General features: G+C 38.1%; 1 protein-coding gene across 1 annotated transcript in view; it reads left to right on the forward strand.

Annotated features, from left to right (window-relative positions):
• The window catches only part of gatad2b (GATA zinc finger domain containing 2B), a 72,147-nt gene that overhangs the window by 40,325 nt on the left and 14,128 nt on the right, over positions 1-17,694 (forward strand). The window contains exons 3-5 of the mRNA XM_077590358.1: positions 4,624-4,753; positions 7,819-7,950; positions 17,334-17,459. Of these exons, the coding sequence (XP_077446484.1) occupies positions 4,624-4,753; positions 7,819-7,950; positions 17,334-17,459 (388 nt within the window). The remainder of the gene's footprint in view (positions 1-4,623; positions 4,754-7,818; positions 7,951-17,333; positions 17,460-17,694) is intronic.

Consider the following 17,694-nt stretch of genomic DNA (forward strand, 5'->3'; position numbering starts at 1 on the left):
ACGCTCTGCCCAGTGCTCGTAGAGACATTACTCGAGGGAGTTGCGATCAGAAAGACAGTGCCCATGATGTTCTTATGAGCAGCCTCTCACGTCCGTTGCATGCTTGTATATCAAAATTTGTCTCGTATCTCAAGATAAATATTTGCTCGAAATTTTACTCTTATCTCAAATTGCTCGTATGTCGAGGTATTACTGTACTGACTTAGAACAGTGGCATGCAAATTTGGGGATTCCCAGTTCGTATGCCACATTCATGCCAACTAGATCTTAGATTATATTCGGCCTTATCTTAATTTACGGGCCCACCCGATGGTACAGTGGTTCTTCCGCCTGACTTTGGTGCGGGCAGTCAGCGTTCGATTCCCACTCGGTGGCAGAACGATTTTGAGCATGTGTGGTTGTCTGTTTCATTGTGCCCTGTGATTTGCTGGCAACCAATTCATTGCCCATGGTTGGCTTGGATAAGCTCCAGCACCCCCCGCAACGCTTGTGAGGATAAGCGCTATGGAAGATAAAAACGTAACTTGCTGCCGATTATTTATGGTGCTAACATGCACTCATTCCCAGTCATTATGGATTGAAGATCTAGTGGTGTCAATGCCATTGAAAGATGAGCATCCACAGCCATTGAGTTGGACATCCATCGTGTCATTGGCAGGCAATGAGTTCACTTTGCGTCACTTCCTTGTCATTTTAGGGTACAGTCTTACCTCTACTTACAAATGCCAGGTCGAAATTTTCAGGTTACGACACCCTTTAATATGCAAATGACCGTCTCAACAGATTCAAGTTACAAAATCCCCCAAAATGTAAATGCATTTCCTGTGTCCATTATTTTATTTTAAAATTGTCCCAGTAACATTGCGGCCTGCTTTACTTCCACTTGTAGCCTCCCTCAACTTACAACAACAATTCTTTTTGCCCACCATTTGTCATCACAGAGTTCTTTATTTGGAATTTTTGGTGCGAAAAATGAATAAGCAGGCCCTGTTATTCATCAAAAACAGAATATAAGAAACTCGGAAAAAATACAATTTGAAAACATCTAAAAAAAAAAGTTGAAAATGGTTAATATTCGCCTTTTAATTTAACTTTTTCTTCAATTTTTCATTAAAAATCTAAAATGGAAACATTAAATATTAATTGATATTTTTTATTTTAAAAATGCTTATTTTTGTTTAAATTAAGCAAAAGATGTCATTATAATCTGAATTCTTTGGTCCTTGACCTTTCATTGGGAACTAAATAAAATTGTTATGTAAATTGTAAATGTTATTTAACCTTGAAACATGAAACTGACTTAGTTATACAGGCCATACAATATGATGTGGCAGGCTGGATTTGGCCCTTGTGCTTTGAATTTGACACTTCCATACAGCAATGAGGTAACAAAACAACAAAATCTTGTCCATGTGGTATGTGGACAGAAAAACAAAAGCTGTCCTTTTTAGTGTGTACTGAATATTTTATGGAAATGAAAGTTGCACCCATAAAGAGAAGAAAAATCATATAACTTATAAATTTCATCTCATCTTCAAGTCCTCAACACTTCACAGATTTTTATGGTAAAAACATACAAATAAAAGAATCAAATTACATTAATCCAACGGCGTCTGCCATAACGTCGCCAGTAACATTATTCAGTGTGTATTTTTTGTTTTGCTGATACAATGTTATTTCGTTGTTGTTGCTTTATTTTTATTCCACACTATTCTATTAGTGTTATTTCTTGTAGGAAAAATGTATTCGAAATCTATAGCATCAAGCTAAAAATTAGTTAGGATTGCATATTCTTTTCATTACTCTATATTAGTTTTAATGCATTTGAACTATCAAATTATAATTTTACTTTTCTGAATACGCGCCGTCCTGCCACTTGATGGTCATTTGCTGACAACCACAAAGATTGATTCTCAGAGACACATTCACCACGCTGTTGCACTACAAAGTCCTCCTTACATTATTTTACATTTCTAAAGCATAATGGTCATACATTTTAAAGGTTTTTTGTGCATGAGATTGGGTCCTCTTTTTATAGTATGCGTTGTAATAATATGCAAGTAATGATAATATAGCAGTTACAGCAAATATTTAAATTTACTGACCTGCAAAATATCAACTATTATTAGTTATATTGAAAAAAAAATGTGTGTGTTTGCGATATTAGAAATCAAAGATTATTCACCAAATGACTTGAATGGTTCTTTTTGGAGAGACTTTGGTTGACCCACCTTGACCACATTTATTCATATAATGCGGTTTAATCCAAGTTTGGGACTGAGTCGATGACACCTCCCATCCCATCACCACCAAAGGGGACCGAATTGGAGCATATAATTGCGGCACACATTTAAATTGTCCAAGATCATTGTATCACTTAACGAGCAGCTATCACCACTCGTTTGTCAGGCAAGGCGGCCTTAAGAAGTTGTCAGTAGTGTGCCTGAGGTGCTCATTAAAAGAGCCAGATATGTCTCACTCACAATGGTCTTTAATTTAAAAAAATTAAAAAAGGATCGCACGTCCTACGATCCGAGTATTACGCATGCGTACATCACAATATTGTGGTTCAAACATAACCTCATCCAGGCCTCCTATCAAACTACAATTCCTAAAATCTAGAGATTAGTTTTAATTGAGCAGTTCTATAAAGATGCTGCTTCAGATTTAGTCTCTGGTAGACGAGCCGAAACTGGAATTATAACCTCTCAGATAGAATGCAACTTTTAATTGAAGTCACGAAGTAATAAAACCCACCACGGCTGCATCAGTTATATAAATAGCATGACATCATACTAGCGTAACACACTGAAACTCGCCAATAAACTCTAAAAAGATGAATGTAACACAGTAAACAGGAGTACAGCCACTCAATTGGTTTAGTAGCTAACACAATCTGGTCCAGGACACTAATTTGGACGGATTTTAAAACAGTCTTTTAAAAACTTAAAAATAAGTCAAACTGTAACTGTAATCGCAATTTCTACAGTTTTGTGACAGGTGTAAAATATTAGCAATCAATCGTGAATACAGTGGTACCTCGAGATACGAGCTTAATTCGTTTTAGGACTGAACTCGTATATTGATTTACTCGTAACTCAAATGAACGTTTCCCATAGAAATGAACTAAAAACAAATTTATTTGTTCCAACCCTCCGAAAAAACACCCAAAACAGGGTATTGGATTGGAAAAACATTTTTATTTGTTCTAATTCACCATCTATTAACAAAGTAACAAATAACTAGTGGTTAATAGTACTAAAATGTGTTTAATAGTACTAAAATTAGACAGCTTTTGCGGAGGGGAGAGAGAGACGGACAGAGAGAGAGGGGGGGACTTTTTACACGGCAACGCACTCGTAACATAACATAAACAAATTTAAATGAACTTGGATTATGATGCAGACACACTCAAAAATAAGTTTAATCTAACCTTACACTAAACTTAATTCTAATTTTTTTTAAAATTTTGATGCCTTTCTTCTCCCGGGTTGGCCCTATTTGCCCCGCCTCCACCCTGACTCTCAGATGCAACCTATCGAGCGTTTTTGTATTCCCTTCAAAATATTCAGAAAATGATGCACACAAATGTCCTCGCACGCACGACCACTTGCCAACGAGAATTAGCGTATACTCCTCTCATATTCGCGATCGCTCCGCCATTCGTACAGACTAACGGGGGGAAAAACACTGAAAAAAAATGCAACGCTCCGCCCAGTGTTCGTAGAGACATTACACGAGGGAGTTGCAACCAGAAAGACAGTGCCCATGATGTTCTTATGAGCAGCCTCTCGCTTCCGTTGTATCCTCCTATATCAAAATTTGTCTCGTATCTCAAGATAAATATTTGCTCGAAATTTTACTCGTATCTCAAATTGCCGGGGCACTCATATGTCGAGGTACCACTGTGCTGGAAATCATAATAAGCCTATATTGCGCAGTCTTTTCACAAACAACCATACTGAAGAGTAAAACTACGCCCACGGTCAAAGGTTTTGACGCTCTTTCTAATCCTACTCAATGGTGAAGTGTCTCAAAACCCTTGTCCGTAGGTGTACCTCAGGTATTTATCAGACTCAGACTTTCTCTTGGACACAGAACCTATGGGGTCTTGTTTTTAGATGCGTTGACACAACAGCAAGGTTTCCACCAAACAGGTAATTAATTACATAATGACTCAATGGAACTTCACATATCGGTCCCAGCATTCCATGTTTTTTTTCTTTCACTACCATCTGGTTCGTGTATTGGATTCACGCCGCTTATTCTTTGTTTCTACCGCACAAGAAAGAAGACGCTAAGATTACCTATGACTTCACTGACTTTTAAGCCTGCCGCATTCAATTCCTGGCAAGAAACCAGAATGTTCCAAATTCTTCTGCACCCTTTGAGGCATATATTTTGACATAATGTGGTCAAATTGGATTTTAATTCATGTCTTTTGGACTCCTGTATTTTGAATAAGCAAACCACCAACCAACTACTGTACTCTACTTTCTGTCTTCAGTATTTGAGTCCGTCAAACATTTAACATGTCGCCTCTTGAATGTACCTTCCAAGTTTTCCTAGCATGTAACACTAAGTCAAGTTGTGTGTATATATATATATTTTTTACCCTTTCAGTGACACAGACCACGATAGACGAACACCATCTCCGGATGTCATTATTCTGTCAGACAATGAGGCAACTAGTCCGAGAACAACACCTCGCCCAGAAGAGCGCCTGAACCATGCAAACCTGGACATGTTCAAGGTAAAATACTTCTCTCACATGAACAGAGGACCCTCTTAGCATGCAGAATGTTCATTGGCTAATTAGATTAGATTAGATTAGATTAGATTAGATTAGATTAGATTAGATCACTTTATTCATCCCGTATTCGGGAAATTTCATTGTCACGGTAGCAAAAGGGTGAGAATGCAGACACAGGAAAAGACATTTTAGACAAATAAATAGGTAATAAATAACTTAATTAATAATTAAACAAATATATAAATAAATAAGCATGTTGCTGAAATATATGTATATATATATATATATATATATATATATATATATGTGTATATATATATATATATATATATATATATATATATATATATATATATATATATATATATATATATAAATCTATATATACATACATACACAGATGTACATGTATACATATGGTTGGTCTTAACATTCAGCCAATTAGTAATGTAGTTTGTGTTGCACATCGGTTTCAACCCCTAATATACATGTAATTGGGGGCGCTGTAAGAAGTTCTGACTTAATTATTTTGGATTAATATGTATAATTTGTGCTTTAATTACATATTAGCAAATTTTTCAAACTACAAATTCACTTTTTGGGCAGGATCTTATGAGTTCATTTCACACTAACAGCCAGAAGGAGGATGTTTTAGGCATCCCTTCTAAGGTTGGCAAAGTTCTTATGAAGTATTGTATTTTAATAGATTTGCAACTGACTTGGACTGAGATCGAGCCAGAGCTGCCAACCTCCGTCGGGGGGGAATGCGATTCACGCAAAATCGATATGCGCTGAAGTCGCACAAGACGAATCATTCGTCAGAACTTGTAACTCGGATGATTCACAATGCACTCGTGTTGTTGAATTCTTCCGGTTTACTGTGAAGTTGAATCAAGATGGCGAAAGCCGTAGTGATGGTGTGAATTTCGAGGCATTTAAATTGGAAATTTGGTACTTTTCCCAAATGATTGCTTCAAAAAAAATTTAAGTGACAATTTTTGGGATTTCCGGAGTTTAGAAAGGTTGTCCGGAGTGGCGGAGTTGGAATTGCATTTCCAGGTAAACTCCTGAAATTCCGCATTAGTGGGCAGCTCTGTCGAGCATTTATCAGTTATGTTTTGATGTGCAGGCTTTAATTATCGTAATATCTGTTAAAATGGCAAACAGGCGGGTTAGTCTGATGTTTTTCCATTTTACCATTACTATTACTAGAATGTATAATGTTAATTCTTGGTCTCTGATAGAATGAATTTCCCCCAAAATGTGATTTACTCCTTCACCACTTTGCGGCTTCACCACTTCGCGGCTTCATCGTTCGCGGCTTCAGTACATCGCGGATTTTATCTTATGCATTAAAAAAAAACTTTATGTCAAAATACAGAGGAAGACAGAAGATGAAAAATGGCACAAGTCAGGGCACTGCTTCTTCTTCGGCAACGAAATGGGTGGCACACAACCCTAAATCTCACTGTAGAAGAAGAATGACGCGCCGATAATACAAACAGCCGAGAAAGACGTCAGGCCTTTTCTTCGGATTACATTACATACATTTTGCATCGCATACAGAAAGACAACGGCGAGCCTTTCCTAGCATTGTATGGATTTTGAATTGCCGTTAAAAATGCCTCTTAAACGTCCTGCGTCATCAAATGCATCATTAATGAATTGAGCATGTGTTACATCAAGAAGGAAGAAGCGAACATTTGCTAAGCACGAGGAATAAAATCATTGTTTAGATGGAGAAGATGATTGCTCTGGATAGCAATAGGATTAGAACCAATGCCAAGACCTTTTACGATAGCTCAGCTCTTGACGAAGACGATAAAGATGAACCTCAGCCTCGTTCCATTGCCGCGAGTGAGCCTCCTCGGGAGACTGGGAGGCAGCGAAGCGCTATGTCAAGGAAGATTTCCCTCACATAATTCAGGAGAATGGTTTGTTATATTCCGGAGCAAGTTTTTAACATTGATGAGACTGGCCTTTTTTTAAGAGGATGCCTTCATGGACATTCTTATTGAAAGATAAACTGAACATGCGGAATGCTGCTAGCTTCATGGTAAAGCAAGCTTTAATCTACAAGTTTGACCGCGTCCTCATGGTTTAAAAAACAAGAACAAAGCCTTGCTCCCCGTCTACTGGATGAGCAACCATGAAAACCTTCACAAAGGACCGATTGTTAAACTGTTTCATCCCGAACATGAATCTGTACCCGGAGGAAAACTCACGCAGGTTTCAACCCGGGACCCCAGAGTTGTGAGGCCCACGCGCTAACCACTCGCTCCACAGGCAGTTAGAGTATTTCTTCATTTTTAAAAAATAATTTTGTGATTGCGAACATGTCGTTGTTTAGTCTGGTCTGTTACAATTGTCAAATCCGTCCATTCATTCATCTTCCAAACCACGCATCCTCATAAGGGTTGCGGGGGTTGCTGGAGCCTATCCCAGCTGACTTCGGGCGAAAGGCAGACTACACCCTAGATTGGTTGCCAGTCAGCCATAGGGTACACAGAGACACAAACAACCATTCTCACTCACAAATATACCGCCACCAGCAAGAATCGAGCCCGCGCTTGCCCGCACGGAAGTCAGGCGAGTGAACCACTAAAGTATCAGGTGGCCAGATCGGTACAGTGCGTTAAAATAATGTAAAATCTAAAAAAGTTAACAGGCATGACGTCGTGGCCAAGTCTTATGCTGCTGAAAGTCGCTGAGTTTGTAAAACTACTTCTTGGTTTTAAACTACTTATTTTGTTGACTACTTATTTATTGATTATTACTATTTATTCGTTGTTCATTTGTTTCTTTGTTGTTGTTATTTGTGCAATTTGTGGTGAAGCGGTAAATCTCATTATACTTGTATAATGACAATAAAATAATTCAATTCAATTCTGAAAGCCACGTTCTGGGTAGATTGTATGTCACATCACACGATAATGTTGCTGATTATTATGTCTGAAAGTGGTTTTGTAGGTTTGACTTGTACTCTGGACAATACAGGGCATCAATCATTATCATCTTTATAATTTCTGCTTAACGTAATGTTCACTTGTGTTTGTTTGTTGTAGGGTAAGACTGGAGAAGAGAGACAGCAGATGATCAAAGCCCTGAGAGAGGAGCTGCGTTTGGAAGAAGCTCGGCTGGTTCTGCTCAAGAAGCTGCGACAGAGTCAAATGCAGAAGGAGAATGTTGTGCAGAAGGTCAGTAGTTTTGGAGTGAGAGATTCATTTTTGCAAATATTTGTACTTGTGAATCACACTAGTTCAGGGTGGACCACAAAATTGTCTACTTGCTCCGTCAAACAAAAGATGATACGAAACTGTAGAAAATGTTGTGAAAGTTTGCTCTGTAATGCTACTAATATTTTGAAGCATGTGCAGCAGCTACATGAGTACATTAACTATAAACCCAATTAGCATATTAGGAAATTATTAGTTTTCTTGGTATTTTTGTTCTTGCTGCTGGTTCTAATAATGTAGGTAGGTGGCGTATATTAAGGCTGAGACGAATCACTGAACTACTGTGATCCTTTCGCGGCTTCACTATATCGCAGATTTTTTTTCTGGAAAAAAGTCCATAAAAATCCGAAAATCCACGCTGAAACTCGCAAGCAGAAGCCCCTCCCCTGTCTTCAGCTTGCCACTAAGAAAATGGCATAGGACTGAGGTCTGTCACTCATCACCAAATGATAAAATGGTGGGCGGCGGCTGTCATTTTTATCCAAAAATTGCGCTTTCTGGGCCTATGTGAGGGTGATTTTTTATCAGAAATGCGAGCCCCATGCGACCTTACTTCGTGGCGCTTATTTGAAAATAGAACTTGCGAATTGGACAGCAGAAAGCATCGGCAAACGAAGATTTTTTTCAGAAATGCGAGCCCCGGGCGACGTTATGGCAGATGCCATAAAGACAACTAAAGCAAAAATAGACCTCGCTCAGCGGACTCTGGGAGCCTTGTAGTAGTGGGGCTGACGGTGGAATGTCTCAGAAATGTGGAATGTGCAAAAGTGCAAGCTCCGGACAACGTTACGGCCCAACGCCATCGGCCTTGTTCGAAAATAGAGCACTTTGGCTGCCGAGGATGGCGGGACGCCGCGGTGGAAGTTGAGATTGCATTTAAGTCCGGGCAGTGGGCTGACATCGTTGCACTTATCCAAAAATAGAGCTCGCTGGACAGCTAATTGACAGTTGGACGGCACGGAGTAGCGAAGTGGAAGTTTCATTTCCCAGCCGGTGAGGCATGCCAGCCGCGTCGGCCGGCCATCCGGCGGCGCATGCCGGTTGCGTCGGCCGGCAATCCTGCGTTGTATGCCGGCAGCGAGCGAGGTCTGCCCCGTGACCCGCCCCCGGCCAGAACAGGCCTTCCCGAACATTTTTATTCAAAGATTAACTGAATGTGCGGATCATCATGTGTGGGAATGCTGCTGCCTGGCTTTATGGTAAAGCCAGCTTTAATCAACAAGTTCGACCATCCTCATGCTTTAAAAAATAACAAAGCTAATGTTTGACTGATTTGTTCAGAACAGACAATAGTGTTTTCTAGGTCGTTTTGTTACCTGACATTAGGCGTTTCCATTAGGCGAGCAGAATATTTCCTCGAATATCGCGGATAATGTAGACCAGACATGGCCACAAGAAAACAAAATAAACTTAATTGGATTGGATTGGATAACTTTATTCATCCCGTATTCGAGAAATTTCATTGTGACAGTAGCAAGAAAAAGGCATAGTTATAAGTTAGACAATACCGTCGCAAAAGCCGCAGAACAACAAAGCAAAAGTACAAAGCAAATCAAAGTAAATGGGATCATTGAGAATCACCAAATAAAATCATTAAGACAGAAAAGCAGCAAAAACACAAAACGAGCAAGAGTGGACGGAGCTACCGCAGCCGGCTGCCACTTGAACGGCGCCATCTTGGTTGCGGTAGCTAAAACGGATACAGACTCAAAAAGACATTGTAAAGTTGGACAAAAACTGGAACCACACACAGGAAGTCTTCCACAAGATGGGGAACTTCTGCAGACTGTGACCGAGGTAGAGAATATGCAGAGTCACTCTTCCAAGCTTATACGCACAGTTCCTCAGTAGTCTGGAGCTGAAGACAACAGTAGCAGAGTAGAGCCCCTCGACTCCGTTGCTGGTAAGCCTCGACAGCTCTTCCATCTTATCCCATGATGGAATGGTTGGTCAGAAGCGTTGCCTCTTCTCCTGGCACTTTTGTCCAGCTCCGAATCTCTGGCGGCACCGAGGTGTTGCTCCTTCTGCTGCGTATTGTAACAGCTAGTCCCATGTGTGTGACAGCATAGGCATGGCTGAATGGTTCCAAAAAAGAAGTCGCCGAAAGAAGCCAGGCTAACAGAACAAGGAAAGTTGTAAAAACATTAAAGTATAAAGTACAAAGTAAAGTAAAAAGGAATGTATTAAGAAATATTCAAATGTAATTTAAAAAAAAAGATAAAAGGGCTGTAAAACACAAAAAACATGAGTGTACAGAGCTACTGCCACTGGCTCCCGCGTGTACAGCGCCATCTTGGAAGTACAAGAACTACAAGTAAGAACAAAGCCTTGCTCCCTGTATACTAGATGAAAAACCGAAAAGCCTTCACAAACTGTTTCATCCCGAACGCGAAGCTGTACCTCGCCTTCAAGGACTTGGACTAAAACTCCCATTAACCTGTTTTATTTTAAATTTATTTATATCAAGCGACGAGAAACTATTTTCACAGTGAGTTAAAGTATTTAAAGTATTTTCATTTTTATATATTTAGATTATATTTAGATATTATAATACATTGGATTTTTTTATATTCTTATAGCTGTAATATTTAATAAATATACACTTTTTGAGAATTGTACTTGTATTTCTTATAGGCACGAAAACATGTATTGTGGTATTAATAATTGGGGTGATCCTTCTTCGCGGTTTTCCCGTTATCGAGGCCATGTCTGGTCTACATAAACCAAGATATTCGAGGGATTACTGTATTTTGCACCCCAACTAGGTTTCAAGCTCTTGGACTGAATTAGTACTAAAGGTACGGTCTTAAATTGTTGCTGATCATTTATAACTTATTCACTACAAACGATGTATAAACAATGTTTGTTTATGATGTTCAACTCATAAGAAAAGAACAAACAAAGAGTGGAAACATGCCTTTTTATGATAAATATTGAAAATCTAATCATTCTTTTTTTTTTTTTACATCCATACATAGAGGCGCGACCCGGTGGAGCGAGTGGTTAGCACGTCGGCCTCACAGCTCTGGGGTCCTGTGTTCAAATCCAGGTCACATCCACCTGTGTGGAGTTAGCATGTTCTCCCCTGCCCTACGTGGGTTTCCTCCGGGTACTCCGGTTTCCTCCCACATTCCAAAAACATGCATGGTAGGCTGATTGGACACTCTAAATTGCCCTTAGGTATGGGTGTGATTGTGTATGGTTGTCCGTCCCCTTGTGCCCTGCGATCGTCTGGCCACCGATTCAGGGTGTCCCCCGCCTCTGGCCCGGAGTCAGCTGGGACTGTGACCGAGGTCCAGCACCCCCGCGACCCTAATGAGGATAAAGCCATTCAGAAAATGAGATGAGACATACATTTTCTGAACCGCTTATCCCCTCATGGGTCTTGGGGTGTGCTGGAATCTATCCCAGCTAACTACGGGCACCAGGCAAGGAACAGTCTGAGTCTATGGCCAACCAATCGCAGGGCATAAGGAGAGACAAACATTCATTGGCACACTCCTACCTAGGGGCAATTTAGAGTGTTCAACCAGCTTATCCTACATGTTTTTGGTATGTGAGAGGAAACCGGAGTACCTGGAGAAAACCCACGCAAGCCCGTTGAGAACATGCAAATTCCACACAGTGAGGACCCACCTGGGATCAAACCCTCGACCCCAGAACTGTGAAGCCGATGCGATAACCACTCTGCTGCCGTGCTGCCTTCATTCTTTTTTTTGAATGTTCTCTGTTCATAGAACACAATCTTCTTTGGTGCTTGAAAGAAGGGGATGTCTTGTTAAAAATGACTGGGAGTGAATAATTTAAGAGAGGGTTTTGTATTTTCTGTAACACTGATTGGGGTTTTTTTCTTCATGGGAAATTTGAGGGAGCACCTCAAATTGAATTTCAAGTGCTGGATTTTGAGGTGAGGAGGTTTAGTGGAAGAGACAAACAAAATCAGTAAAGGAAGAGTAATAACCAAGGTAAATTTTGCATGACAGCAAACAAATAAAAGCCAAGTTTTGTTCAATGAAATTTGACATGGGGATTTGGATTACCTGCGCATCCTCCGTAACTTTGCTGTTAATAATTGTGGCAGTACACCTGAGAAATAATGCTGCGTTCAGACCGGCCCGGCTTTGTCGCGCGACAGCAGGTCGCTCACACAATGCCCGCCGCCAAATGCCGTTTTGTGTTTAGACTGACCTTTATGTCGAACAACAATTCACACTCATACCTAGGGACAAAATAGAGTGTTCAACCAGCCTACCATTCATGTTTTTGGGGTGTGGCTGGAGTACCCGAAGAAACCCCAGAACTGTGAGGTTGACGCGCTGACCATTGGCGGTTAAATTACTGTAAATAAATAAGAAATAATAAGTATAATAATAATGATGATGATGATGATAATAATAGTAATAATAACAATAGTATAATGATAATAATGGTAATAATAATGATGATGATGATGATGATGATAATAGTAATAATAACAATAGCAATAATGATAATAATGGTAATGATAGTGATGATAATAATCATAATAATAACCATAATTGTCATGATAATATTATTATTAATGATAATAATAATGATGATGATGATGATAATAATAATAGTAATAATAATGATGATGATAATAGTAATAATAACAATAGCAATAATGGTAATGATAGTGATAATAATAATCATAATAATAATCATAATTCTAATGATAATATTATTGTTAATGATAATAATCATAATTATAATAATAATGATGATGATAATAATTATAGTAATAATAACAATAGCATAATGATAATAATGGTAATAATAATGATGATAATAGTAATAATAACAATAGCAATAATGATAATAATGGTAATGATAGTGATAATAATAATAATCATAATCATAATAATAATTCTCATGATAATATTATTATTATTAATGATAATAAGTATAATAATAATGATGATGATAATAATAATAGTAATAATAACAATAGCATAATGATAATAATGGTAATAATAATGATGATGATAATAGTAATAATAACAATAGCAATAATGATAATGGTAATTATAGTGATAATAATAATCATAAAAATAATCATAATTCTCATGATAATATTATTATTAATGATAATAATAAGTATAATAATAATGATGATAATAGTAATAATAACAATAGCATAATGATAATAATGGTAATAATAATGATGATGATAATAGTAATAATAATAATAGCAATAATGATAATAATGGTAATGATAGTGATAATAATAATAATAATCATAATCCTCATGATATTATTATTATTAATAATAATAAATGGTCTTATTCTGATGATATAAACAAAATGGTTGCATATGCTAAATTGATCCACATTAATCAAGGCTAACTATTTTATCAAAATATGAAAAATATACAAAAATACTTAAATTTGCTCTTCTGAGTCTTTTGGGAAATTGTGTGATGATGTCTGGTCAAAGATATGTTTTTCACTGCTTTCTTCTCATCATAAACAGGTTATAGTCACTGGTTTGTATGCATGTGCACAGTTTACAAATTCATTCATTCATTCATTCTTATGCTGTGCTGCTTATCCTCAAAATGGTCAAAGGGTGCTGGAGCTTATCCCAGCCAACTGTGACCAGTAAATGGGGGACACGCTGAATTGTTTGCCAGCCAATTGCAGGGGACCATGAGATGAACAATCATTCATGCACACTTATTATACATAAGGGCAATTTGGGTGTTCACCCAGCCTACTGGGCATTTAAAGGCTTTTAGGGTTCTTTTATTTTGAAGTAGTTTTTCTTAGGTTTGTTTTATTATTATTATTATTTTGACTCAGTGAGAGTAAATTGATTCAGAAACTGCAGTTTTAGGATTTTTTAGGGGGAATATTGAAAATTTGAATAGTAGAATGTAAATTGTCCTCCAATGTAATGTTTAAAGTTCAGTACCTTCAACAAGAACCACTTCCTTATTTCATTCAGAATCTATAAAATCCGGTTATTGAGGAGAATGTCATTTTTATTTTTGTTCTAGGTGTTTCAAAAATACACGAGCAGAAAAGATCCATTATTCCTGCCGCGTCTCTCTTTGCCTCTATGCCTGCCATTCAGGCATGGTATTTAAAGATGCCAAATCAGCCACCGCAATTGGTCTCAGATTTGATTAATCACATTACGTGTGCTAAATTAATCTATTTGAATATAGTCCTCACTGAATCTGCAAATCAAGTGGGCAACAAGTGGGAACCTTTTTGAAAGAAAGAGCCATAAACAATTCCTATTTTCAAATGTTATTCCTTGAGAGCCATACTCACAATTTAAAAGTCAAAATAAAAATGAAAATTTGCCATTTTTTTAGTCATTTTACCACTTTTAAAGTACAAAAAGTCGTTCAATTCTTTTGACAACATTGTTACGCTGTTGCTAATCAATGATTATCAATGAGAGAATAGATGCAGAAGACTTTAATGAAAGAAAAAAAGTCAATGCCACAGTGCCGACGTGAAGTTCCTATTGGTGCATTCGGGACTCAGCTCTCTCACCACCGGTTTCCATAGAGCCACATGTGGCTCTCGAGCCATAGGTTCCCTACCCCTGCGCTAGGAGATCACGGGAGTCGATGAGCTTCCCCATCTGTTTGCATGGGCAATCAAGTAAACCAAAAAGTCGGGGGCCTAAGTCTATTTCTTGAATCACTTGATTTGAATCATTCCATTCGAATAGTTTATTTCCATTTTTATTGGTAAAAGAAAAGGTGTATCTGGAAAAATAAATGCTTGGTGTCATTTATTTGTCTATCAAACTCTGATGTTAACTAACTGTCAACTGTAAATTAAGAAAATAAATTTCTCGTACATTTTGGGTTGGTATAATAATCCAAACCCTTTGTTGGAATTTTATGATGCTAATCAATTAATCAATTGTAATTTAATTAAACATTGACACTGGGGAAGGCCCGGCGCATTAAGTGGTTAGCGCGTTGGCCTCACAGCACTGGGGTCCTGGGTTTAAATCCAGGTCAGTCCACCTGTGTGGAGTTTGCATGTTCTCCCCGGGCCTGCGTGGGTTTTCTCCGAGTACTCCGGTTTCCTCCCACATTCCAAAACCTTGCATGGTAGGCTGATTGGAGACACTAAATTGCCCCCAGGTATGAGTGTGAGCGTGAATGGTTGTTTGTCTCCTTGTGCCCTGCGATTGGCTGGCCACCGATTCAGGGTTTAAACCCTTATTTCATTTTTTTTTTCATAATATCCTGTAAAATGTATTCTCATCTTCACTCTCCTGCGGTCTTTCGGTATCACTAAAAGATGGCGCAACATGATGTCACGGCACAATGCCTTTGCCTTGGGTGTTATGGAATAATTATTCAAATGATACATTCCACAAGAGGGCGCAACAGACATTGCCAATGTTGTGAAGGAAGCATTGTTCAAACAATACAAATTGGTTTTAGACTAAGATTGTTGGAGTGAAGCTAAATTTGATATGACTTTTAACTTAAGTGTTATTTATTTATTTATTCTTATTATATTTATTATGCCTGCAAATGTTAGTGCCTTAAATGTGTTCAGAGTTTGGTGCACCCCTGTGGTTGTTTCTAGGGTGTCTGTTGTATGGTATTCACAAATGTAGCTGCATAGAAAAGTGTTTAGAGAGAAGGAGAGAGAGAAATAAGGAGACAGAAATATGATTTAATGTATTCTATATTCTAAGTAGATATAGGAAGCATTGAAAACTTGATTATTACTACCCTTCTAACCAATAACAGCAAGAGGGAAGAGAGTGCGCAAGCAGTACTAGTGTTAAGACATCCTAAATTTGACCGTGTGCTTGCTAGAGCCGGGCAATGTGACAAAAATTGTTATCAAAAATAAAAATCTGTCTATCGTTAATTATCATGATAATTAGCACATCTTTTTTATTTCAAATTTGAAACTTCAAACTTCTGTGAATAAGTAAATAAACTACTTTCCTCCTCATTCAAATATGAAAGTAACTATGTTACCTTACTTTATAAGAAAATAGAATATTAAATATGATGATTTAAAAAAATATTTTTGTTGTTCTGTTGTGCAATAAAATTACACAACATCCTCCTTACACTATGAAAATAAAAGAATAAAACCTGCAGAAATTTTGACAGGCGTCTTATTTTTATCAATTTTCCTTCAAACCACAAGTTATTGTGCAATATGAAATAAATAAAATTCTCAATTGAAGAAGACATTATCACCATTGGCAAGCAGACTATTTTCAGCCTCACAAAAAGAAACCGTTTAGAGGCCGTTTATAAAAAATAAAAAGGGTGGACGAGCTTAACCCATTTCAACCCAAGATAACAAGTTTTACATTTTTGCAACGTTTTCAGAACATTTACATAAAATGGGGAAACACCTTGATATCAAGCAAGAAAAATATTACAGAATGTCCTCAAATGAGGACAGTGGGTTAAAGACATTTTTAATCAGGGTTCTCTTTGCGCACAGGTATTTACGAGGCATTTAAAAAAAACGCCAGGGAGAATTCTCTTGGATCTTTTAGTGGGTCAGCTCGGTGTTGTCCCGCATCTCATAATCGCTTTATTTTGGCCGTATTATTGTCCTTTTGCTTTAAAGCTCCATGTTAGCTTCTATTGCTAACATGCTAAAAACACATTTCCTCATCATCCTCTCCTTCGCCTGAGCGTTGGTCTGGAACAGGGGTAGGGAACCTATGGCTCGGTAGCCTTATGTGGCTCTTTTGGTTGGTGCATATGGCTCCCAGATAACCTGTCAGTTAATGTATGGAGTTCTCAATGCACCAATACGAGCATCAAGTCTGTGGCATTGACGCTACATCTAGCGCCGCTTTAATTATTATTCTTTTAATTAGACGACTCTTTATGCGTACAGTGATAAGCAACAGCGTAACAATGTTGGCAAAAGAATTCAGGGAGTTTTTGTACTTTCAAAGGGGTGAAATTAGTTTTTAAAAAGGCGCACATTTTTCATGTATGTTAAATTATGAGTATGGCTCTCAAGGAATAATATTTGAAAATATGAATTGTTTATGGCTCTCTCTGTCAAAAAGGTTCCGGACCCCTGGTCTGGAACTAGCGTTCATCTCGCACCAGCGCCCCCGTTCTCTGTGGTTGTCGGGTGGTGTATTTGCAGTTTAAAATTATCTAATTTTTATCAAAAAAAATATTATTCTTGACAGAAAATATTTCACGACAATTATCGTTATCGTTTTATCGCACAGCTCTGGTACTTGCTAATCCTGACACCTACAGTTATGTAGGTATGTCTTGTGATACCTATACAGGCATGTAACCACTTCTCACTAGAGGTCTCATTTTTGTCATTTAAAATGTGTGCAGGTATCAGTGGTTCAGAATGCTGCCTCTTCTGGGCAACCTTCCATCCATGGCTCCCCTGGATTGGGGAAGCTCCCAGTAAGGCCAGGCATGCATAACCCGGAGCCCCAGAACCTCCGGACTGCACAGGTTGGTACATATTGTGTACGCTGGAATTTTATGTTTTGGGGTTATGTTCATTTTACCACATTCATAGCATGAACTTTCAACAAGAGCACGTTCAAAACTGTACTGCTTTTTAATCACAGCAGATAGAAATATAATTGTGTGTCAGCTTTAGACTTATAATACATTCCTGTGAGAGAGCTAATGAGCCTATCTCCTTTAAGAAGCCTTTGTTCTTGTAATATGTAGCTCTTCTCCG

This window comes from Stigmatopora argus, chromosome 21 (assembly GCF_051989625.1).
Source record: "Stigmatopora argus isolate UIUO_Sarg chromosome 21, RoL_Sarg_1.0, whole genome shotgun sequence".
In the NCBI taxonomy this organism is placed as follows: domain Eukaryota; kingdom Metazoa; phylum Chordata; class Actinopteri; order Syngnathiformes; family Syngnathidae; genus Stigmatopora; species Stigmatopora argus.